This window comes from Anas platyrhynchos, chromosome 3 (genome assembly GCF_047663525.1).
Source record: "Anas platyrhynchos isolate ZD024472 breed Pekin duck chromosome 3, IASCAAS_PekinDuck_T2T, whole genome shotgun sequence".
NCBI classification, from domain to species: Eukaryota; Metazoa; Chordata; class Aves; order Anseriformes; family Anatidae; genus Anas; species Anas platyrhynchos.
This window is the reverse complement of record NC_092589.1, coordinates 51,218,163-51,241,589: the sequence shown is the minus strand read 5'-3', so window position 1 is coordinate 51,241,589 and position 23,427 is coordinate 51,218,163. Positions and strand designations below refer to the sequence as shown.

Genomic DNA, 23,427 nt, shown 5'->3' with positions numbered 1-23,427 from the left:
TGTTATCCACCTGTTCAAAGCTACATTTTATATATTTGTTTGCTTAATTAAAGTCCCTTTCATCATTTGCAGTCTTCCTATGAAAGTAGTGATGATCAATAACGAACAATAGCAGTTTCATGGTGACTTTAGCTGACCACTGAAGTTTCTGACCTCCTCCCAGCCCTTCTGTTGTCCAAATTTCTATAGTCAGCAGGTCTTCATTTGATTGTATTGATCTCAAAGTGCCTTTCCAACACAGACTATTTTGGCTGACACGATTTCCCCTGGTTTACTAATTGAAACTGCACTAGCACATCCAGCAGCAGTTTGGCTGCTTAGTTAACTCAAGTTAAGGAGCAAAAAAGAAGAGAAACCCATTACCAAATTATATTAATAATTCTGTCTCTCAAGGGAGACAGATTCAGACCTATGAGCCCAGAAGCTGACGCCGGAGTTTTGAAAGTTCTGCTGTAATGCCCTCAGCTAGAGAGGCAACATTCTCCATCCTTTCCCCAATTCTTTCAGATACTTCATATAACTTTTAAGAGCCAGACAAATAAATAAATAGCAGCATATTCACAATAAATATTTATTACAAACAAACAAAACAAAAAAAAGAGAGAAAGTGCAAAGATTGTTAAATGAACTTTAACTAATGTAAGAAACTTCATTAAATCATTCAGTGAAAAACCTCATGAGTTTAAACTGTAATCAGGCACATTGATTTACCTTTCTTAGACCATTTAAGCACCAATAATCATAACTAAGCTATGTGAATCTCACAGCATACCCTCTTCTGTTTTTAGCTAAATGTTCTACTGCTCACATCTCGTTACAGATCTACTAATACTTAGGTAATTTTTAGTGAAATTCCCTGCAGACACTGGAAACACAACAGGAATACGTGCATGGGTTTTCAGTAACAATGATTTATACAGTAAAAATACTGCTATGACATGTAGCAAAGCATGCAATAATAGTTCCCACTAGCCTCCAGAGATTAATGCAGTCTCTTGAGTGAGTAAACTGCTGAGACAGCTTGAAAGGAAAAGCTATTGGTCAAGCCACAGAAGTAAAGAGTTCTCTTTGTGACTTTTGTACTACTTGAGTAACAGCTCAAAGACAGAAATAACAAACATGCAGTAATAATGCATCTTTTAGGAGAACAGAAGAGAGTGAGGAGCATCCCCCACCATACCCCACTCCTAATGCACATGTTCAGAAGAATACCTGCAAAAGTTTCCACCGCATATTAAGATCATCTAATTGACGAGACATCTTTAACGATGGATAGAGGTCGAGTGGAGACAGCTGACTGGACAAATCATTCACTGTTTTAACTTTCAAGTTGATGGGAGCAATTTCTTCTCTAAAAGCCTAAAAAAGTAAGAGACATACATTTATGCTCTATGGACACCTGAGCAGCAAGAAAGCCACAGTAAACTCAACATGGTGCCAACTTGCACAGTGTGGCATCTGGCACTACATAATGATACACAACTCAAGATTTCTTCAGCAAGGAAAGTTCATTCATTTCAATATTCTTATTACCTACTCCTTTGGAGAAAAAAATAAAACGGTATGAAATTTACCCAAATGTCCACATCCAAATTCCACCACTAAAATAGAGTATTACAATTTCAGTAAGGTGTTTTGTGGTGTCAGGTGGCTTTAGACCCCTTCCTTTCAAATAGAAATAGGCAATACTCTATCAGGAACTATAGCAGTACAATCACTGTCAAGAGCTCTTTAAAAAGAAATATGTCTGGTAACTGCAGTTTTCCAGTATAAAGCAGCTGACAACAATTCAATTTAAAAACTATTATTGAATTAGCAAAGCATGAAGGAATGTATCTTCTAAGGTAAAGGAATACAATGTTTTACCTGATTAGAACCGTAAAGCAAAAAGTATTACAATGATTAAAAGAAGAAAAAAAGGTTTATTGAATCAAATGGAACTAAATGCAGCATTAAGACAAAATTGATGCAAGTTTTAGTTACAGTTGAAAAGATGCATCAAATGTCTTTCTTGCTGTGAGCAGTTAATTGTTCAATCCTACAAATGACTAAACATCAAGAAACAAGCCAAAAACAACTGGAAAAAAAGATTTTCTTTGGACAATTTAATTATTTACCTCCCTTAAAAACCTCTCTTATCAGGGCCAGGAACAGAAGGCACCTACTGGCAAGATGTAAGTGTCTGACTTCTGGACAGCCAGCAGGACCCTATTACTTTAGCAGATGTTTCATTTTTTCCACAGCTATGAAAATCTAAAAGGCTTTCGCTTTACTTTTCTTTACAGAAAAAGCTATCAAAGTATGACAAATTGCTTCTTAATATAAGAATAAAGAGCTATTCAGCATCAGCAGCTTCGTGTTTATTTTGGTATCGGTATTAAAATGTAAGAGGTGGAGGAGGAGATGCATTTCTCTTTGCAAATCAACCACACTCTAGACATAAATCAGCTTTGACTACCTTTGTTTTAAAGATTTTAGGTTCCATTAAACCTGAAGTAGCAATTAAGCTTGGAGAATGCCAATGCTTCCATTGATACATGTGAAATAAGGCAGCCCTGAGTGAAGTTCATATAGGTCCACAGGCTGCAGTAAACAAATAGAATAGTTCCACAAAACTTTTTGCAAACCATGGCTCTTCTTTCTTCCAACACCAGCTTCCCATGCTAAAGTCACAGATGGTCAAGTACATGACCCCAGGGTCCTCTAATGTTTTTCCATATTCATCCTTGAGCTTGAAAACTGAAGAGTTGTGTTTGTGAAACAGAAGCTTGCTAAGTTTGCCTGAAATAGCTATTTCCCCTATCATATTAATTAAAAAGCAAACACATACCTGCATGTTCTACTGGAATGCCTCCTATTCAGGCATTCACTCAAGCATTTTGCTGCTTCAGGTCAGCTTTCCTGGCTAATAGTTATCAGAAGGTACTGCTTATTTGGAGAGTTTTGCATTACTGGGTCCCTAGTCCAACCCACGCAATTAAGCAAAGGATGACAACTGTCATGGGCAGCAGTGCTTTGGGATATTGAGCCCTGCATGAGTAGCCTGGAACCCTTGTTGAAAGAATTGTTATGCCTGTGAGAGCACTATACTGTAGTGTTTGTTCTTACCTTTGAAATAATCCTTAAGAGAAGCCAACATAAAGCAAAAGTGAATTTTCACTTATATGTGTTCAGATAGACAACACATGTAAAATTCATGAAAGTTATGGACTAGGAATTAAAACTAAGTAAAAACTTCTGTATGACTAACAGAACTCTAAACATTTTTCAAAGAGGAGAGCTATATGTGATTGACGAACAGATCTGAGAGTTCACCACTACAAAAAGGAGGGGAGGCTCCTGTCATCTACCAGGATTATAACTGACTGAACTTGCTCATATTCTAGTACTTGGACAAAGCTTCAAAGATACCCATAGCCTCACAATGGGTTGGACAGTATTTCTGGGTGGAAAATATTTGAATTCTACAACTCTTTCTTTTTTTCTTTTTTTTTTTTTCTTTTTTTTTTTTCTTTTTTTTTCCAATTTAAATCACACATGCTTATGCAATCACACAATCACAGCTGATAGTGAATGTGGCACAGTACGGGACTTTCCTTGTGACCTCAAATATAGTCTTTGAAGAGCAGTACAAACTGTACATAAGAATTTAAGTATAAACATATTTGACACCATTAAGGGTGGTAAAATTGAGGGGTGTGACTCACACAGGCTGAATATTTACACTTACAGTAGTTTTCTCAATGTGATCTGGTAATGAATCTATGAGCAGGTCTCCCACAGGTTTCCAGCCATTCCTCACGTTTTCAGCCTCCTTCAGGTCAGCATCGAGGTCATCCATGGCACACTGCAAGTCTTTCAGTTTTTCTAATGCTTTGTCCACTTGCTTCTGCCAGATAGTGGCACTGGCATTTAGGTTCTCCCATTTCTCTTTTACCTCTGATGACTGCTTACGCATAGCTTTGGCAATTCTCATGGCTTTCTCCTCAGGGGTCAACTCTGCAGAGGGGGAAAAAAAAAATAAAAAAATCATGCTGTTTATTTCTACTCTTATTCATGCCAAGTTAAACAGATTGCTCCTGAGGTGCACGTTCAAGACAGTCTGTAAGCCCAGAGTCAATCGATAATTTACTTCAGTAGGTACAAGGTAGCCGAAAAGTCTACATGTGCTTTGCCATAATTGAAATAAACCTTCATCATCCTTAATGACAAAATAATGCTTGATAAGACAAAGGGAAACTATTCCTGACTTCTATGTATTCTGATACCTGCAAAGCAAAGGCAGCTCACTGCTGGTTTGCTGGAGGCATAGGGAAGGAAATAAAAGATCATTCTTCCCTACCAGAAACTGCCAGAGGGATCTGGGGACCATTTCATGTAGAAAGAACAAGAACCAACATCTTCCACACTACCCCCAGGATGCCTTTTCTCTTCCTATGTACTAGCAAAACCCAAAGTGTACTGAATACCATATGTAAGTGCTTCTGCAGCTCTACCTCTGTTTGTGTTAATGCTGAAGTCCTAAAAAAAAAATATATATATATGTCTTAAATAGATATTGTAAATATAAAACTGCTCAACTAACCTGCTTACTGAAAAAAAGTTGCACTTACAGTGTATTGTTTCATGCTTATGTGTCTAAATCTCCTGGGCAACCCACCACCTATGGAAATCCCATTCCCATTAGCAAAGGCCAGCTGCAGTTGAAGAAAGCTGTGGTGGTCACACACACAACCTCAAGACACAGCCACAGAAGATGGCACTGATTATTTCAGTAAGCTGCTTATATTGATATCCCCAGACCCCAGTGAGCCTGTAAAACATAGGACAGCATTCCACAGTGCAGACATGCTTCAGTCCTAATTGACAAGCACGGAGTCAGCTGGTGGTACATCTCTTCTCCACAACAGATGATTTCAGCAACCCAGGCATGTGGTCTATCAATAAGAGAACATTTCCTTCCTGGGTTTTCAATCGCCAGCAAGTCCTGCTAGCTGCTGCTCAGGTTGGCCTTACTGAAAGAAATCTCAGAGAGCTTCCTTCACTAGGGTAGAGTTGCTATAATAATTAGCAGCTAAGCTCATTTCAAAGGATTCCTCCTTTACTTAGCGACCTTGCAGTTTCTGCAGGCAGAGAAATAAGCAGAGTAAATGATATGACGCAGAAAACAGAAAACAAAATAAGGGGAACGAGAAATGGCATAGTCCAAAACTAAGCTAAGTGGCCTTCTACTCACTGCTATAAAAACAAAACAAAACAAAACTTAGAAAAGGTTTATCACAGCATTGTTTGTGATTAAAAATCAAGCGTTGTCTATGAATAAATTATACACAACAATATAGAGATGAAAGCACCACTCTTGTCAGAAGACAAATGGACATACAATTTCCCATATGCTGATATACTGTCTTTAAAGATATCATATGAGGAAGAGCTTCTTTATGATTTGGGTGACAGAACACTGGAGAGGCTGCCCAGATAGGTTGTGGAGTCTCCTTCTTTGGAGATATGCCAAACCCGCCTGGATGCCATCCTGTGCAATGTGCTCTGGGTGACCCTGCTTGTGCAGGGGGGTTGGACTAGACCTCTGGAGGTCCGTTCCAACCTCAGCCATTCTGTGATTGTGTGCTGTCATAAGAACTGACTAACCAAGGAGCTGTTCACCTGGGGAGGGAGCAAAAAACAGGAGGAAAGGAAATGTTTTGCTTTTCAAAGGCTAGATGAATGTCAAAGTAAATGCACTGTTGTAGCTGGAAAAGTTGAATTACTGTGCTTCTGGTGATGCAACTAACATTCCTTAGCATGCAATACTGCAAAGCGTTCTGTAAGTAATACAAAATAAATCATTAGAATACATTAAATTTGCAGCTGAGGAAGGCACATTTTTTCTAGATGTTAAAGTAAGTTGTTTGGATCAAAGCCAGAATTTCTGCCAGCCAATTCCACATATTTAAGTTTTTTTCAAAAACTATTTTGTCCGCATTAGTCTTGATACATATTAGCCTACAGATACTAAAAGAGTATTAAACAATGTAATCCAGACACCATCGCAGAAAAAAAAAAAAAAAAAAAAAAACACAAAAAAAAACATAATGTATGTGTTTTCCATTTTAGTTGATGGTGTATGGGGTAACAAGTGACCAAGTATTGCCCAAAAGCACAGGGCAACTTGCTAAGAAATGGTAAGTTAAGAGAAAAAAGTACCACCAGAAGTAACCAAAGCAGAACGGGAAGCAAGGATGATTAAGATAAGCAATCACCACAGAAAAGATGATGACAAATACCTAATATGTAGGTTGCAATGCAAGTTTTGAGTTCTAGAATTAGAAAAACTCTTTTGAAGAACAGAGAGGCATTTGATAAAAGAGTGGGGCTGAGAGGGACAAAAGAAATTTTGAGAAATTTCCGACTTACTGAGATATTTCAACAACTTGCTCAGTGTCATAAACTACTAGGCAAGAGCACTACCCATCTGCTCACAACCTGCAAAGACCAGACAGGTTTAGGGATACCACAATGGCAGGAGGGTGTTTCAGAAGAGGAATGTTGGGAGGAACAGCTGGGACAAAACCTGTGATGCTTAACTAGATGCAAAGGAATATAATTATGTATATAGCTCTAGGATCAGAGGCAAGGCAGTAACCCACAATTTGTAATACTGACAGACCAGAATAAAGACCAAAGACAGGCTGTGATAAATCGAGATTCAATGTCTTGAATCTCAGCAATTCACATACAAAATAAGCTACATCATAGGACAACACAGTTCTGGGATGATCTTTACCCCAAGCTTGGCCAGAGATTTCAGGATTTCAGGAAAAGGAAAAGAAATAATGCTTAAATTCTAAACAAAGCAACCTTTTTTTGGAATTAATTCGTCAATGGTATATTCATAGCTGGGAATAATGACAGCCAACTACAGTCCATAGACAAAATTATTGCACAAAATCTGGAAGCCAAGCCATGGTTCAGCACACAGGCAAGTTGCACCTAGTACAACCAGTTCAGTATCATTAGATGGACAACAAGGCCCCACCAGTAAAAGCTGCAGGACCTTAAATAAGTGCTAAGAGAGCATCTGTAGACAGAACACTTTACAGAAGGAAAGGGAGTACTTTGTTGAAAGGGGAGAGAAAGTTGTAGACCCAGTAGAGGAGACTCCTTGGCTCTCATCTCTGAACTGTGAATACAGGGGACATGTACAGGGACACCCAGAAACTGGACTGAGTAGAATATCACCCAAGAAGCCTTAATATGAGTGAAAAACGTATTATTATTTTTTTTTATTAGCTATAATGGTACTGACACAACAGATTCAATGACTAACTGCTTCTTGCTCCAGTAGAATCAATACCAACAGAAGAGTAGCTGTAGCTACAAATAGGAGAGGAGAACAATGGCCTGATCTAATTTGCCTGGCCAACTACAAGACAGCTTCACTTGTGACAGACCAGTCGCATATCTGGGAGGGAAAAAATTCCATGCTGACTGGCATGACAGAAGTATCCCAATGGAACTAAAAACAGAAACATTTTTGAACACCATTTGTCAGATCAGTCTCCTTGTCCAAGGGAATCTGATGCCTATTTTATTTGAAAAATATTAATTCCTTGCAAGACTGCTTTATTTTACCCAAGTCTTGGGAATGCTTGTAAACTTGCCTTTAAAGACATTTACTGGAGAAATAAAGCCAAACACACATTTTTATGAGCTATAAAACCATTCAGCTTCAATTCAGTTAAGAAATACATCTTGCACAACTTCACGCTTTCCATCATGAAAGCCCAACCTATTAATGAGCACCACACTATTTCCAAGCAGAGAGCACATTCTCCAAAATCCTCATTGCACAGCACAGAATTGTAAACCTAGCCTCATAAATAACGTCTTAACAGTAAGAATTCTGCACTTTGAGTTTGTTTCATCAGTCTGTCACTGCACACGCTAGCAGACAAACACATCTTCTTTGTGCTGTGAAAAAATGCTACATACTAGTTGCTGCTCTTTTGTTCCCACTTAATATGAAATCTTCTGAATGATCAGCTTTTTTTCTTCCTTTTTTTTTTTTTTTTTGGTAATGTACTTATTACATTATCTTCACTTCAGCAGCTGCTCAGAAAGTAAGAAGAGCCTGTATTCACTGGACCATCTGTTTACCAGAGAGGGAAGATAGTAACTGACCTTGCAGTCAGAGAAAAAGAGCAGGAAAAAAAATCTGCTTTTGTAGTGGAAAGAAACTTGATTTTAATAAGCATTTTTTATCACAAAGCGATGAAAGGACCATGAATTTTTCTGTGTCACTAGCACAGAGAGAGTGCCACAGAAGGAAGACTTCCAAGACTGAACTTTACAGCATATAAATTCCTTACACGCTTGCATATATGGAGAATACTTACACAGGAAAGTTCTCAGTGAAGAAAACTCTTCTTGCTTAAGAATTTAATTCAGATCAGGTAAGCTATTCTGGCTCTGGCAGTTTTGACTCTAAGCAGCTCTGCTTGATCCCCATGTTACTTGCTCTCTTTCTATCTTGCCAGAATTACATTAATTACTTTTTACTTTGAGTATATTCTTTGTATATGTTAGCATTATGTCAAATATGCTCTCTTCCTTGATTCAATGTCTTCACAGAAAAAAAAAAAAAAAGGATAAAACTTCACTGTCAACTTTTCACTTCATTATGAACACTTTTAAAGCACTTAAAGGAACACAATGAAACACGGTCAAATTTGTAAGCAGAAGAACCAAGAGCATTGCTTGTGTTGCATGATGAAGTCTTTAGCATCACTCCAGTGAAAGCATTCACTGGGTTTCTTACAATATGGACAGAAAACAGTTCTGATGGGATGGTAATGGGAAGTTTTAAAGATCAGCAACTGGTTAGTAACATAGCACTTAGACTAACAACCCAGTATGCCACCTTTCTCTTCTAGTTCAAATATCTATTGCAAACACATGAAAAGCAAAGAAAAAGCACAAACATTCATTTTCGTCTTAGCCTATTTAGGTTTCACTCTATCACAACTGAAAGTTTTCAAGCCGGAGAAATATAATCAAGTAAGAGTGAATGAGGAAAGTCTCTGCAGGATTAAAGACAAATTAGCTGGTAACTTTATGTATACTGAATACATCTGGAAAGGGCCTGGAGTATGGTCTATAGATAAAGAGATATTAGAATTTCCCAGCGGGTGCTGGTGGATAAGATACAAAAAGACAGATGAAACAAGAGAAAATAACTTCTGATTAAAGGAGATAATTAAGTCATCCCATTGCATCTATCCCCAGAAAACTTAAAAGATTACAGCAACCCTGAGAACCACACATTCATGCAGCATAACCAATTAACCAATGTAATTTATCAGTATAATCAAAACACAATACTTCTCACTAAAAACCAGCCACTATCATGTAATAAATGATGTGATCTACAGCACAGTGGAAGCTTGAGGTTTTGTGGTGCTCAAGAAACAAAAAACAGGTATAAGTTCTATTTTAGATTGTGCCTGCCACAAAACCAGAAAAAAGTCAATGGTAATAGTATTGTTATGTCATCAACAAGCTACTATGTCTACTTCTAATTCCTGTAAAAGGGAGGGTACTAATGGAGAAGGATATCATCACTGAATGCCACTTACTCAAGACTCCCTGAATCGATGGTGTCCTTCCACAACACTGGACTTCAAGAGAACATCCAGGTTCCGAAATTTTTGAATTGCTCACAAACCTTCTAAAGCAAGTTTACTCAGCCTGTTTTCTCCTCTATATACTTTACTTTTTGTTTAATATTCTGCAATTACCCATTTGCTGTCTTGAGGCTTATTTACAATTACAAAAACTGAAGCAACTTCCTTGAATTTTTATTTGTACCATTCCAAGCAAGCTACCATTTAGACACTACAAGATGAATTTCAAGGCTCCACACAGGTGAACTAAACTTGAAGGGTAATAAAGATGTATTTGAAAAGGAAGAGAAATATTTCATCAATGTGGGATTATCTCACAGGTAACTGCACATTTCTTTAACTAAATGTGTCAAAAGTCACAAGTGAATGAGCACCAACTAAAACACAGACAACAATGTTCAAAATAGGGCATGAGTCCATTGACTTCCAGTGGCCCACATGCTCTTCTTTCTCCTATAGCTTTAACAATCAAGACTTCGATACTCAGCCCATTAGTGTAGGAGAGAACAAAAAATATTCCAGTCTTGTGTGACAGCTAGGTGACAAGTGGTTGGGAACAGAAATACTGCCTACTTTAGCAAAAAGAAAGTTGCCTATTTCCAATATGGACTTCCTTGCTAAGAGGAAAAAATACAATAGAGAATTTATTTAAATGTGTTCGGTAGCAGGAAGCAAAGGAGTTTGACTTTTATTTACGTCTGAAACAGGGGAATATGCTGTCTGGCTGAACTAAATAAAGTAATGTAATTCACTGATAGTTACTCATATATTCTCTTACAACACAAATGTGGTTTATGGGGTTTTCTACACTTTTAATTAAAGAAGATAACAGACAGTAAATACTTAATTTTAAATCATGTATTTATCACATCACCTTTAATACCAAATAACATCTTTCAAAGACAGGAAACTGATTGTCCTAACAAAACCAAAAGCTACTGAAGTACTTCAGCAATACCACAGACTCCTGGAAACATTTGCAGTAGGAATCAATGTAGTAGCCTAGTCTGCCAAAATGTAAATTTGTTTTATCTTCCAAAAAACATCTAGCTCCACTCCCTCAATACAGCAGTGGAATTTTAAGAATAGGATTTCAGAAAAGCCACACACTGGGGATATCACTGATCTATATAACCCTGGGGACAGAAAATATTTTTTATTTCCTTTGCGTATCCCATAGTCAGTAACCTTATTAACAGTATAGGGAAATAAGAAGCCAACTGTAACTGTGTTATTGATCTAAAAATGTGCAAAACATTGACTGTAATTCTTCAAGTTTTGTCCTATACCATGGAAAAGCAGTAACAAAGCTAAAAATGTGAGTATCTCCAATTTCATTATCCTGACCATCTATAAAATTCAGCAGGTGGCCTGGTGGGTTTTGTCAATCAGCTCCATTCAGATGCTCAAAGACGTTCAAAGGTAAGGAAAGGATGAAGTTTCTTTTTTGTGATGGGGCCTTCCATAAGGAAATATGGAAAAATGAAAACAGAAGAAAAAACTGATGTCTGATAAATTAACATAGGAAGAAGTTTCCCGAAAACTGAGTAATTGTCTTCGATCACGCCAATTACTACACAGTACAGTTGAAGGCCAACATGGCAAACATAAGGCCAACATGAAAAAGAAAACAGGCTAGTTCATAACCCGATTTTACATCCTTGTGATTTATCTGAAATTAACTACAGAGATACAGACAATAACAGGTTACAATGGGATCTGTAACAAATACTCTTTGGGGACATAAAAATGAATATATATATATATATGTTTAGGTCCTTAAAATAGGTCTTGGTCAATCAAGCTTAAAACCAATGCATGAGAGAGAGACTGAAGAAAGAAGAAAGCAATTCAGAATCAGCAAGTATATCTGTCAAGGTCTGATCACAGAGAATTCCCCATTGCCAATCTCCTCCTAATCAGGAATCATGAACAATTTCAAATACTGCAACAAGCATTCAAGTGAAGAAGCAAAAATCCACAGAAAATAGTACTTCAGCTACTAAATAATGCATGCTGTATCTATAAAATTTGAGTTATACGAGAAGTTACACTCAGAAATTACAACAAGATTCATGAGCAGGTAATGAGAAACCACTCCAGAAGGACACTATATGCTCCCGCCAACCACCTTCTGAAGTCTCTCATGTGATTCAGAGAGCGCAGATCTGTCATGCCCAGTAATCCAATCTTCTGGTGATAAAAACCATCTTTGCATCTATGTCTGGAGAAGCCTCTGTACAAACAAGTGAATTTTTACTTGCGCGTCAGAACAAGAGAAAAAAAATCCTGACAACATGTGAGGCTCTCAATCACCAGTCACACCAGAACTGGAACACAGATCACTAAGTGCAAATGATTTTGTACGTGCTGTGCTTTAGTGCTGTTTACATTTAGCAGATTTCAGAGTTTACAGCTTTGGTTAATTCAAATTAACTTTACTGTTTCTCCTTATTTCAAAAACAAAACAAAATAAAACAAAAACCTCTCAGATATTGCTGACTCCTTTGTGCCTAGGCAGAATTACTTCTGTACCTAACAGCCCAAGTGCAAATTAGTTGAAGTCAGACAATTAATACAAAGACTGTATTAGAGTATGATTCAATTTCCTTTTGCAGTGTGCATTATAAAGGAATAGAGAAAGCTTCAAAGACGATGTCTGAAAAGAGATGATAGGGTCTATTTTTAAATATTATGAATATCTTTAACAGATGTTCTAACAAGGTAATTTTTTTTCAATTAAGTTTTGATTGTATTATGCACTTCAGGGGGATGTGAAAAGGTTACTCAGATTGTCTTAATTTATTGTAATGTACAAGAGACTCTGAATTAATGTCACAGCAGAATCATATGGCAAATTTTTGTCCCTGTTGTGAAGAACCTGCAGAGAGAATAAAATAATCCTGGAATATTTAATTCAATGTACCCTCAAGGGAACTGGGGTTGTTTAGTCAGGAGAAGAGAAGGCTCAGGGAGATCTTAATGCTCTCTACAACTACCTGACAGGAAGGTGTGGGGAGCTGGGGGTCAGCCTCTTCACAGGTAACTAGTGATAGGACAAGAGGGAATGGCCTCAAGTTGTGGCAGGGGAGCTTTAGGTTAAAAATTAGGAGATATCTCTTCTCAGAAACAGCAGTCAGGCATTGGGACAGGTTGCCCAGGGAGGTGGTGGTGTCACCATCCCTGGGGGTGTTCAAGGAACAGTTGGACGTGGTGCTTAGGGACATGGGTTAGTGGGTGACATTGGTGGTACGGGGACAGTTGGACCACATGATCTTGGAGGTCTCTTCCAACTTTAGTGATTCTGTGATTCTCAATTCTTATGCAACTAGAAACAAGGCATCTGCTTTGTCTGTGCCTTTGTGTAACTTCAGTGGCTGGATATTTTACAATCTCTTTGGATTACTAACCCCACACCTAAACACTTCTGCTATTAGGTAGGTAAGAACTAATCAAACAGCGATCTTCCAATTCACGCTATTACTATTTCCTACATGGTTTTGCTATTTGTATTATAAAAGCACCCAAAGGCATGTTTAAATCATGACTGTACAGTATTGTGTACTGCCCATGAATATTTCTGAAGATAGACCCATCAGCTCACAATCCAAAACCACACTCCTCACCTTTAGCAATGTTCAGTACACTTCACTGAAGTTAATGAGCAAACTTTTAATCTATTGCATAAAATACCAATGTGTGGAAATTATACATTAAACATTTTAAAAGCAAAGATAAGCCTGCAGTCACAGTCCTCACTGAAAACAGTTATTCAGAAGAAAGACCGCATGTCTCTGCATGGGTTTAAATCCAGAGGTGTAGCATTCTGGAGATCGGTGGCATTTGTCAGAACGTATAACACTGGGCGAAGTTTAACAGATTATGTTATATAAGATTATATAAGAGATAAGAGAACAGAAGATTCAAAGGCACCTTTTGGCCTGAAGTTTTTTAATCTGCAGAAACACTACTCTGTACAGTGTGTCTGTGTCCAGCTGTTGGCAGGGGGGGCGGCTGTGAGAAGAGGCCAGGGGCTGCCCCACGCCAGACATGGCCAGTTCTGCAGTGGACCCATGGCAGGACAGCTGAGCCCATCTGCCAAGCTGGTGGCACCTCTGGGAAAACGTGCTTTAAAAAAGGGGCAGAAAACACCAGAGAAGGAAGAAACAAGAAGCGAGAAACATCAGAGGGAACACCAGAGGGTCAGAGGAGGAGCAGTAGCAGCAGCACTGTGGCAGGCAGATATTTCCTGCAGCCTACAGAGCGCACACACTGGGACAGAGCAAAGGTTTGAGAAGAAAGAGCAGCAGAGAGAAACTGTTAGACTGACTGCAGATACTCCTCCATTTCCCAGACCCTTGCACCACTGGGTCACCTTGGTGAAGAGACCAAGTGTGACAAGCTTTCTCACTCATGCTCTTCCTATATCCTCCCCTCAACCAGCCAAGGTTGGTAGCAGAGACTAGCCCACCACACACTCAAAAGAGGTGTATGGAACTATGAGCTTGAAGAAGGACGAGGAAAATAAGCTCACAGCACGCACCTATGAAGCTTCCCAGTCTCAGCGTATTGACTGCTTCTAAATATGATGAGTGGACAAGAGCCACCTGCCTGGTTGTTACTGTTAGACAACTTACTATGGTCAACAACTTCCCTGCTATTCTGTCATTGCCATCCATAGTTCACGGGAGCTTAACATAACAACACCAGTAATACTTTTAAAATTGCATAACAAGGATGTATGATGCATCTCATGCACGTTTCATGCATTGGCAGCATTTCTGCTGGGTAATTCTATGGCTTTTGAGAGGACAGTCTGTAACTTCAAACTCTTGCAACACAACCAGCAACTATAAAGTGAGCTTTCTCTATTTTTTCAACTGCAGGTTTTCTAATAAAGCATTCTAGATGCAATATGTCAAACAAGTCTGTGAGTAAATGTTGTGAGACAAGCAGAATGCTTTCAGGAGTCAGGAGTTCAAAAAGCAAGTAGTAAAGCACAGTACCGCAGCTACGGTACAAAAACTAATCACAAGGAAAAATAGCTTTAATCACCAGATATTCAAACTTTAACACAAAGTTGAATTAGGGAATAGGAAATCACATAAAAATTTGCATAGAAGTAACACTAAATATGGATGCAGGAAATATTACCTGTTTGAACAAGCCCGAAATGTTTGCTATGGAGATTTAATGACATATAGAAAGAAAAAATCAACTCCTGATAGAAGTAACTATATGCCATAGCTACAGAAGTAGCTACAATTTTATAAATTATACAGAATAGTAAATTATTCACATCTTACTGCCACTGGTATTTCCATAGCTGCAAGTTACTAGATCCATTAAGAATCCTTACGTAATTAAAAGAAATAAGATTTTATAATAACGTAGCTTATCTCAGAAAAATATTCTGACTTAATTGTATTTTGATTACAGCAGTTTGCATGTAATTACAAAGATACTTGGTACATTTTTTATAATTTGGGGTTACGGGGTCTTGTTGGTCTCTGATACAGACAAATGCCTTGACAAATATTACGCAAATATCATTTCTAGGAGAGCTGTATTTCATTCCTAAGCAATAATTAATCAAAAGACTGGAATCTTTATGATTCTGTAATGACTACCTTCCTAAAGCTGATTCATTTTACTTCTAATGAGATACATCACAGAATACGTTGATTTCCATTTGTGGGGCAAAATTTTGCTATAATGACATTAAAAAAAAATTACGTTTGCATCTTTGAATTACTGCTTTGACTACATTTAAGGTATATGTGTTATTGTATTAAAAAAAAAAAAAAAAAAGGAACTGATGAAATTTTAAATCAAAAACTGGAAAAGGAAATGCAAAGATTTTTCTTCATCCATTAAAAACTTGAGCAGTTCCAAAGCAATGTAGTAACAACTTAAGGCTAAAGCATTTAAATAAAAGCAGTCAGTATATGGTTTGGAAAATTCTGAAACCTAACCGAGTAATTGGGATATAAAAATGTACTAGGGACACATGAGTTCTATTACTTTCCTTTTGACCATTCCAAACAGGAAGAGAATATTTGCTGACCTGTTTTCGAATGTAGGCTCCTTCTTGGTTCCTCAGGACCCTCAATTGGTTGGTCAGCAAGGAAAATTCGTGCCTGGTCCACAGCATTGAGAATGGTTTGCTCTTTATCCTTCAGTTCGCGTCTCAGTGCCTTTTGCAAAAGGAAAGAACACCATTTGTAACTGGATCTTGTAAACAACAGGTACTATAAGTTTTTCCCTATTCTCACATCTCTGACTAGACCTGTCTAGTGATTCAGACTGCTAGATAAAAGGTAGATTTAACAAAATAGAATAACAAGAAATTAATTAAGGTCAGAAAGGTTACTCTTACAGAAATAACTTGGAGAAGCAAATATAAGATGATAACAGCAGGTTTTTAAAACACTCATCTAACAGGAACTAAAACTACTACATTGAATTTAAAAGTATTATTGCTATGGTAGGATTGCTAATATACATGTACAGTGCATTGTTACAATGGATTTATTTTTAAATAACAAAAAATTGCATCTACTGAAAATTCATATGATAATTTCACAATTGCTAAAAGCATTGCAAAAATACTTCACATTCCTTAGAAAACAGTACCTCTTGTTTCCGTCTCCTATTAATAATATTTTTAAAACTTAAATGATATAGAAGCAGAACGTTTACGATGAGAATACATTCTGAAAACACATTCTTCAAACTAGCAATAAATACTTTGATCTTTACATGCAGAAACCATTAAAGCTTATATATAGGAAAAAAAAAATCAATATTTTAACGTATTTTCATGCTAATGGAAATGAATTGCATAATACTTTGATTTCCAGTGATTACGATTTTTTTTAAAGGGTTAAGTGTAACCATACCATTGCAACAAACAAAAAATCAAGAGCAGACAGCTATAACATTTCTTATAAAGCATTTTCTTCCATTCATTTTTTCAGTATAAATCAATCTCAACTAGAAAGAAATTGCTTTGCATGATTTGTTTGTATTACTTCCAACCAGTATAAGCACAAACGAAGATACTTTAAATATTATTAAAACACTCTGCTTAATATCTTCCAACATTTATTTTAAATCTCTAATTATAAAATCAAGGTTTATTTTGCTGACACAGTCTGCTCAGTCCTCTCTCAAGAAAAGCAGTCAGCCAGTGTTCACAATGTTATATAACAAGACAAAAGCTTTTCACTAGAGAAAATAGTTTCTAGTGGAAAATAAGGGCAGACAGAAGAAAAGAGTTCTTTTCTCCTGATTCCTCCATACAGTGTAAGAGTTAACTTTGTTATCCTTTCAAAGGATAACTTATAAGTTATCTTTGATACCATGAACCATGACTGTCTTCTATAAGACAAGCCCTTCTCTACTTTTTCTGCTCACCTTTCTCTACTTTCCTATGTGACTTGTTTACAAATTTAGCATTTTCACTTCCCTGATTGCAATTATTTATTTAGAGATTATTTGAATTGGGGGGATTTGCCTCTCAAAGCATTGATTGTCTGCCCCCTCTCCTTCCAACATCCCTGTCATTGGAGCTGTCCAAATTGAGGTTGATAACAAAGAGACTTTAAGACTATCATGACAATGAACAACCTACAGACTTGGGCCCATATAGCCCATCAACTCTAAATCATCTGTGGCATTCCTGGTCACTAATACATCTTGACAATGTAATCTTTATACATCAAAGAAACTTTGTGTATGAAATACTAATACTGAAATGCTTTTGTAGAAAATAACATATTAAGAACAGTACAGATTTCTTAACATTATAGCATATTATTTTATGCTACAAATGTAAAAAGCAGTTTCAGAACAGCCCCTCAGACTTGCATTGCTTTAGTCCCTATTTCTTCAGCAATACTCTATCTTCCCTTTCTCTCTTTCTGCAAGTAAACAAGAACAGCAATAAGAGAGCATGATGCAAGAATAATCAGATATATCAATAATACTCTCTTGTCCTTCCAGGCAATCCTCTCTGCAACAGAGCAAAAAAGAAATCCACTTATAAATCTAATCTCTAGCTCAAATATCATCTTTCTTGAGTGGACTGAAGAAAGATTTCATTGGATAAATCAGATCTACAAGAATACTACAGAGTAAAAATAAGTCATAAAAAAGCCAGCAAGTAACAAAGGCTGCAATACTGAATTTTATTATTGTATTAAAGATTTCTTTAAAATAATAAATGCAATCATGTATTTGGGTGTTTTATTTAGTTTTGTAAAGATACCTCCCCAATGGCTACTCAGAATGCACGCACTTATTTCAGCATAGAAGTGTATCACTGTGTCCTTGGGTGCCTTACTTGGCATTAAGGACTAAAACAGTTAAAGCACTTGTATTACTTTGAGTGGTACACAGAATTTGGAAGAGGGAGAAACTCTTCCCCTTTAGCTAGCTATACTTTAGATGGAGAAAATCAGGAGAAAAATAATACTAACTTTTTTTTGAATACATTAAATAATAAATGAAGGCATGGCAAGAGGCTTTCAAGGCTGAAGACAGGCATCTCAAGACTTGCCACTGAAGCTGGGCACTAATAAGGTAAGCAAATGGATGGAAATATTTTTGGAGAGCTGCGTTGAATACGCAGCTGTGAACACAAAATTAAAAAGTGAACTCCAAGCACATGGGTACAATTAGTTTTTCTACACATGATATTTGCATTTATAAAAGTATAACGATATTTTGTAGCTGTATTGGTCACATAAAGAGGGGCTGTATGCAACTTTGGCAGTAATTCATGTCAACATATTTCATGCTATGATTCTAAAATATATAATTACTGTATGCTTTAGGTAGTGGGTAACATGCAAGCTTTACTTCCCTTAGGGAAAGACTGGTGACAGATTACCAAGTCAAATATCTACGCTTCCAACAGCTTTATTGCATTCATTTTTAAATTCATTCTTATGTTCTAAGTAAAGCAGGAAATGAATTTTTCACTCCTGGAGAAACAAACACTAATTTTATTAGTTTTTCATTCTTACAAAAGAAGAAAAACAAACAAACAAACAACGAAACAGAAGCCTAGAATCTGATGTGCTGATGAAGTGTTGACATAGTTTTCAGAACTGACCTTAAATACTAGTAGTCAAGAATAATAATTAAAAAAATCCTCCTCATAATCCTGAAAGAATTCTTCTACTGATAAACAGGGGCTGACAAAACTACTCTCTTGAAATGTTTTATGCAGTATCACAATAAGCTGCAACAGTGCTGCAGCATTCATTTTGCAAGCATGAGGGAGATCCTTCAGGTCACTTGACTGACAGAATAACTCAAGAACCCACCACACACCATCCTTCTGCCATCTACCATTGATTCCCTTAGGGGAGAAAACCACAAAGTGTTATATACCTGATTTATAACCATTATTAGTCATTGATTTAGTCTCCACTTTGATTTGTTCCCCTCTCAGTAACTGGGAAATGCATGCTTTTCACATTATAACTTCAGAATCTATATGCCATTTACTCTGTTGTAAATCTAATCTGTTTGCCCTCTCTTAATTATAGATGCTTATGATTTCTAATATAGAAAGGAACTCTTTTTACAAGCCAACATTTTCTGACTTACTGCCTGGATTTTGGAATTTGCCTAAACCATGGCCTTCTAAGATTTCTGTTGCAAATACTTTGTAATGTAAGACTTCTCCACTCTTGAAAAAAAAAAAAAAAAGCTAGCAAAACTTTTGCTACTCAAATTTTTACACAGTTTAGTGTACCCTGTAAGTGTGTATTTCCTTCAATTGTCGTAAAATCATATTTCAAGCATAGTAAGTGAGCTTCCAAAATTACACACTGTTGATTTACAGCCTCTTTCTTCCTCTTTCTAATGGTACAGGCTTGTACAGAGTAATTTGAGGAGCAGACCAGCTTAACAGCTCCAACAGATGAAGACAAAGCTAATTTCAAAAAAACACATGGGGTATTTCTTAAAACCAGAAGATATTTAAATCAGATCCCATTATGCACTCCTTCAAGGAAGTAAAGATGCATGTTACTGTAACTTGTCTCTGGTTATCGCGCTGTAGCTTTATGTGCCTATCAGCAGCTCCTGTAGCATTTAATTACTTAGTCATCTTTACTCTGCACCAGGTGCTGGAAAAGCTTCTGTTACTTGTATACACTAAAATGAAATGGAAAAATTGTCCGTGGCATATGGTAGGAGTAGGAGAATAAGTGGGATAATTGAGAAAACTCAGAGACAAGGTTGTTTACAAAGATCACACAGAGATCAAGGTTATGACAGAGTCTCTGCCATCTGTTTGCATCATTAAAGAATCAACTAGAAAGACAAAATAAGCGTAACACTTAAAAGCTGCTCCTTCGTGGCAGACACTATTTAATATAACACACGTATAAAATTTCAGAAGGAGGTATTTTGGTCTCTGGATACATCTCCATGTGAAAATCAATTTTATAACGCATCTGTTGCAGCTGATATAGAATGCATTTATAAAGAATGCTTTCTAGAATAATATTTGGGACAGTGCATCTTACCATGCACTTGTCTGTTATTACTTAATCTATAGGGCAAGAGAAAGAAAGAGACAAATGGTGCATAATGTACAACCATTAATACCCAGAGATACCTAGAGGCATCTGCAGCATACAGGGCTCTGTAGATGAGACCCCATCCTATGTGTTCAGGTGATGGGTGAGAACAGTGACCAACACCAGAATAAGGAAAGGAAGGCAAAGATCACAGGGAAAAGCACATAAAGCTGTTTGCCTCGGTAATTAACACATCTTGATTATTTCAGATTCACTTTTTTAAATGGAAGAATCTCAAATTCAGTTTTAAAGTTTGGAGGAATATCCCACATCATGTGCAAAAGGCTTCTTAGAAACGGCCAAAGGCAAGGGAGCAGTGAAGACTGCAGGGTGCCCGCACATGGTGAAACAAAATCAACAGGAATATAAGAACACAGATGTGGGCAAAAGAGAAAATTCTACTATGCATACTGATAATCTTTTACCAGAAGGCCAAGAAATGTTAGCTTACTTTAGACTTCCTCCTTGGTTTCTCAAAAATGATGCTTCAAGTCAAAAATAGGGGTTTTTCTTCACTGAGACTATTCATCCCTTGAAAATTTCTCTTCCCACTCCCGTCTACCGATGAGAGGATGTGCTCATGGCTATGCATTGAAAGTATCACCCACCCCTGTGTGTACTTTTATAGAAATGCATTACTTGAAATAAGTATCTAGAACGAGTTTTTAAACAAAGAGCTTTATGGTAGCACAGCCTAAAGCCGAAGATGGAGAGCTAAAGGTGTGTTACATCATCTGCTGTTCAGACTTACAGAAACATCACTTTTTAAAAACTAATAATCTCAAACTGTGTCTGTGTGCTGACACCTTAGTTAAGAAAAGGTAACTGACTTCCTTCTGAACTTGTTAAAAGTAGTTCAAAAGTGGTAAGGCTATTTTCTTCGTTTTCCCTTAACAGCTTTTTAAAAGAAAGAAAAATGACATTTTGAAGCCCCTTGGAAAGTTTTCCACTTAAAATAACCTTGCAAATAAAAGGACTCATTTGTGCACTAGAAAAGAATCTGACGTTATATTGTGATGACAGAGGAAAGCTTGATTTTAATATACATTACACTAGAAAGGACATTTAGAAGCATTTCTTGAATTAAAAAGCATGAGGTCACACTTTTTCTTAAGAAGAAAAATAAAATAAAAATGGATTTTCACACAGTTAATGATTTGCCAGTCATTAAAGAGAACCTCTCTTCCTTTTGTGAAGGAAGAACTGCTGCACGTCCTGCATTCCCTCAAGATGCTACTGGAGCTAAAATCAACTAGAGGTGAAGGAAGATGCTGCTTAATTGAGCAGAGGTTACAAAAAATAAGGCATAATGATGTTCATAAATGTCTTCCAGCACCAGTAATGTTACGTAACTGGAGTTTTTATTTCCTAGCCCACTGAGACAAAACTTCATTATACGTGTTTCTGGGTCAATGATAACCAAGCCTTGGCTACCCTGACAAGTTCGGAGGGCTTTACAGAACGAATCTGTAGGTACTACAAAGTGTGGGATGCTTGTAACTATCTGATTTAGAACTGTGTTGGAAAAAAACACACTGTAAACTACTCAGCTGTGGTCTTCAGAACAGATTTTTGAAAATTTTATTATTGTTGTTCTTTACACAAAAGTTATCTGAAGAGATAAAAATCTGTGTTCATACGAATTCCCAGCTGAATGATCTTTTCAAACCTTCAGAATGATATCATATGCTGTTTGGATTTCTCAAAAAGAAACTTTTTTATACCTCTTCTCCTTCTAGTTCAGGAAAGCCATTTCAGAATATTTAATTCATACTTTACTTTTTGCTGCACAAAGAGAGGGTTCCCCTTTCTAAGACTAAGCTTCCTCCCTTATCAATTACAATATTGATACAGGGCTTTTTAAGGGACAGCAAACTGGTTTTCTTTCATAATTACATGCTCTAGCATTGTAATGAGCAAAGCAAGCCAAGTATTCTATAAATCAAACTTGCTACAGTAAAATACTTCTTTTACTCACTGAGCCAGCTTCTAAGCTAACTCGGTGTATTTTGGTCTGAAGCCATTATAAAACCATAGCTAAAAAAGGGCAGAAGAATCATTAAATTTGATGGCTCATAAAAATACATAAAAGAAATAGATGAAAAAAGGTTCATTTTACATTGCTATACACAGGAAAAAAATATTTTAAATGGTGGTGTTAAAAAAAATACCCATTTAATGTACCTTATCAGGATTTCATGTAGGAATTCATTGCACCCTACAGACAGCAAAAGCACATGAGTCAGAGTGCGGAGTCTGACAGGGGCAGAAAGAGAAACTCTTGAAGCTTTCTACTGTTTGGGTGATGGGAAAAAGTATTTACTTTTACACAACAGCAATAATCATACTGCCAGCAGTGGAACCAATTTCCAAATGCCAAACCGCTTGTAAGTACACATTCAGTTTTACATCAAAGGACTACAATGTGCTTTTCGTGAAGGAAAATTAATCCCACCAACCTTTACTATGGAAACATGACAGCCATCCTGTATCAACAACCTTGAAAGACTCGGATATTTTTTTCTTTAAATCTTAAAGGAAAGTCTGGACTACGTTTGAAGGGCAGAGGAGAAATGAGCATAACAACTTGACTTTGGATCTTTCCTAAAGAAGATTACACAGTTTGTGCTAAAATGATTAACCATGACAAACCAGCAAGTTGTGATGCTAACACATGCTTGGTTTTAACAATTGCAGGTGATCAAACGCTCCACTTTAGATCAGATCCGAATAACAGCACTTCAACAGTGAAATACATGAGGCCAAGGTTCGAAATAAATTTGAGAAGAAAATGGCATCTGTGTGGTCTGCGAATACTTCCTCTGCCCCCCCCCCCCCTTTTTTTTTTTTACACCTACATCTGTTAAATTAATTCACTGTGCCCTAATCCTGATTAATTACAAAACCCTAATATACTCAATGAGACCACAAAAACCCTTCAGTGGTCACTATCCCAACTCACTCGATGCCAGCCAGGCAGCAAGTGGCGCCCACTGCTGAAGAGCAGCTCATCTGTGCTGATGTCCTCCTTACTCCCGAGAAGGCACGCCTCAGCACCAGGTGGAAACTTGGCTGAACAATGCCACCTCCCTCAGCTGCTCTTTTTAAGTCTTGTTCTCCAGACCCTTCACCAGCTTTGTTGC

General features: G+C 37.1%; 1 protein-coding gene across 12 annotated transcripts in view; it reads right to left on the bottom strand.

The window, feature by feature from the left end:
• The window catches only part of UTRN (utrophin), a 364,397-nt gene that overhangs the window by 80,018 nt on the left and 260,952 nt on the right, over window positions 1-23,427 (bottom strand). For all 12 annotated transcript variants that reach the window (XM_038175840.2, XM_038175834.2, XM_038175838.2 and 9 more), the window contains 3 exons: window positions 15,751-15,880; window positions 3,731-3,999; window positions 1,213-1,359 (listed from right to left, as the gene is read on the bottom strand). In XM_038175840.2, the coding sequence (XP_038031768.1) occupies window positions 1,213-1,359; window positions 3,731-3,999; window positions 15,751-15,880 (546 nt within the window). The remainder of the gene's footprint in view (window positions 1-1,212; window positions 1,360-3,730; window positions 4,000-15,750; window positions 15,881-23,427) is intronic.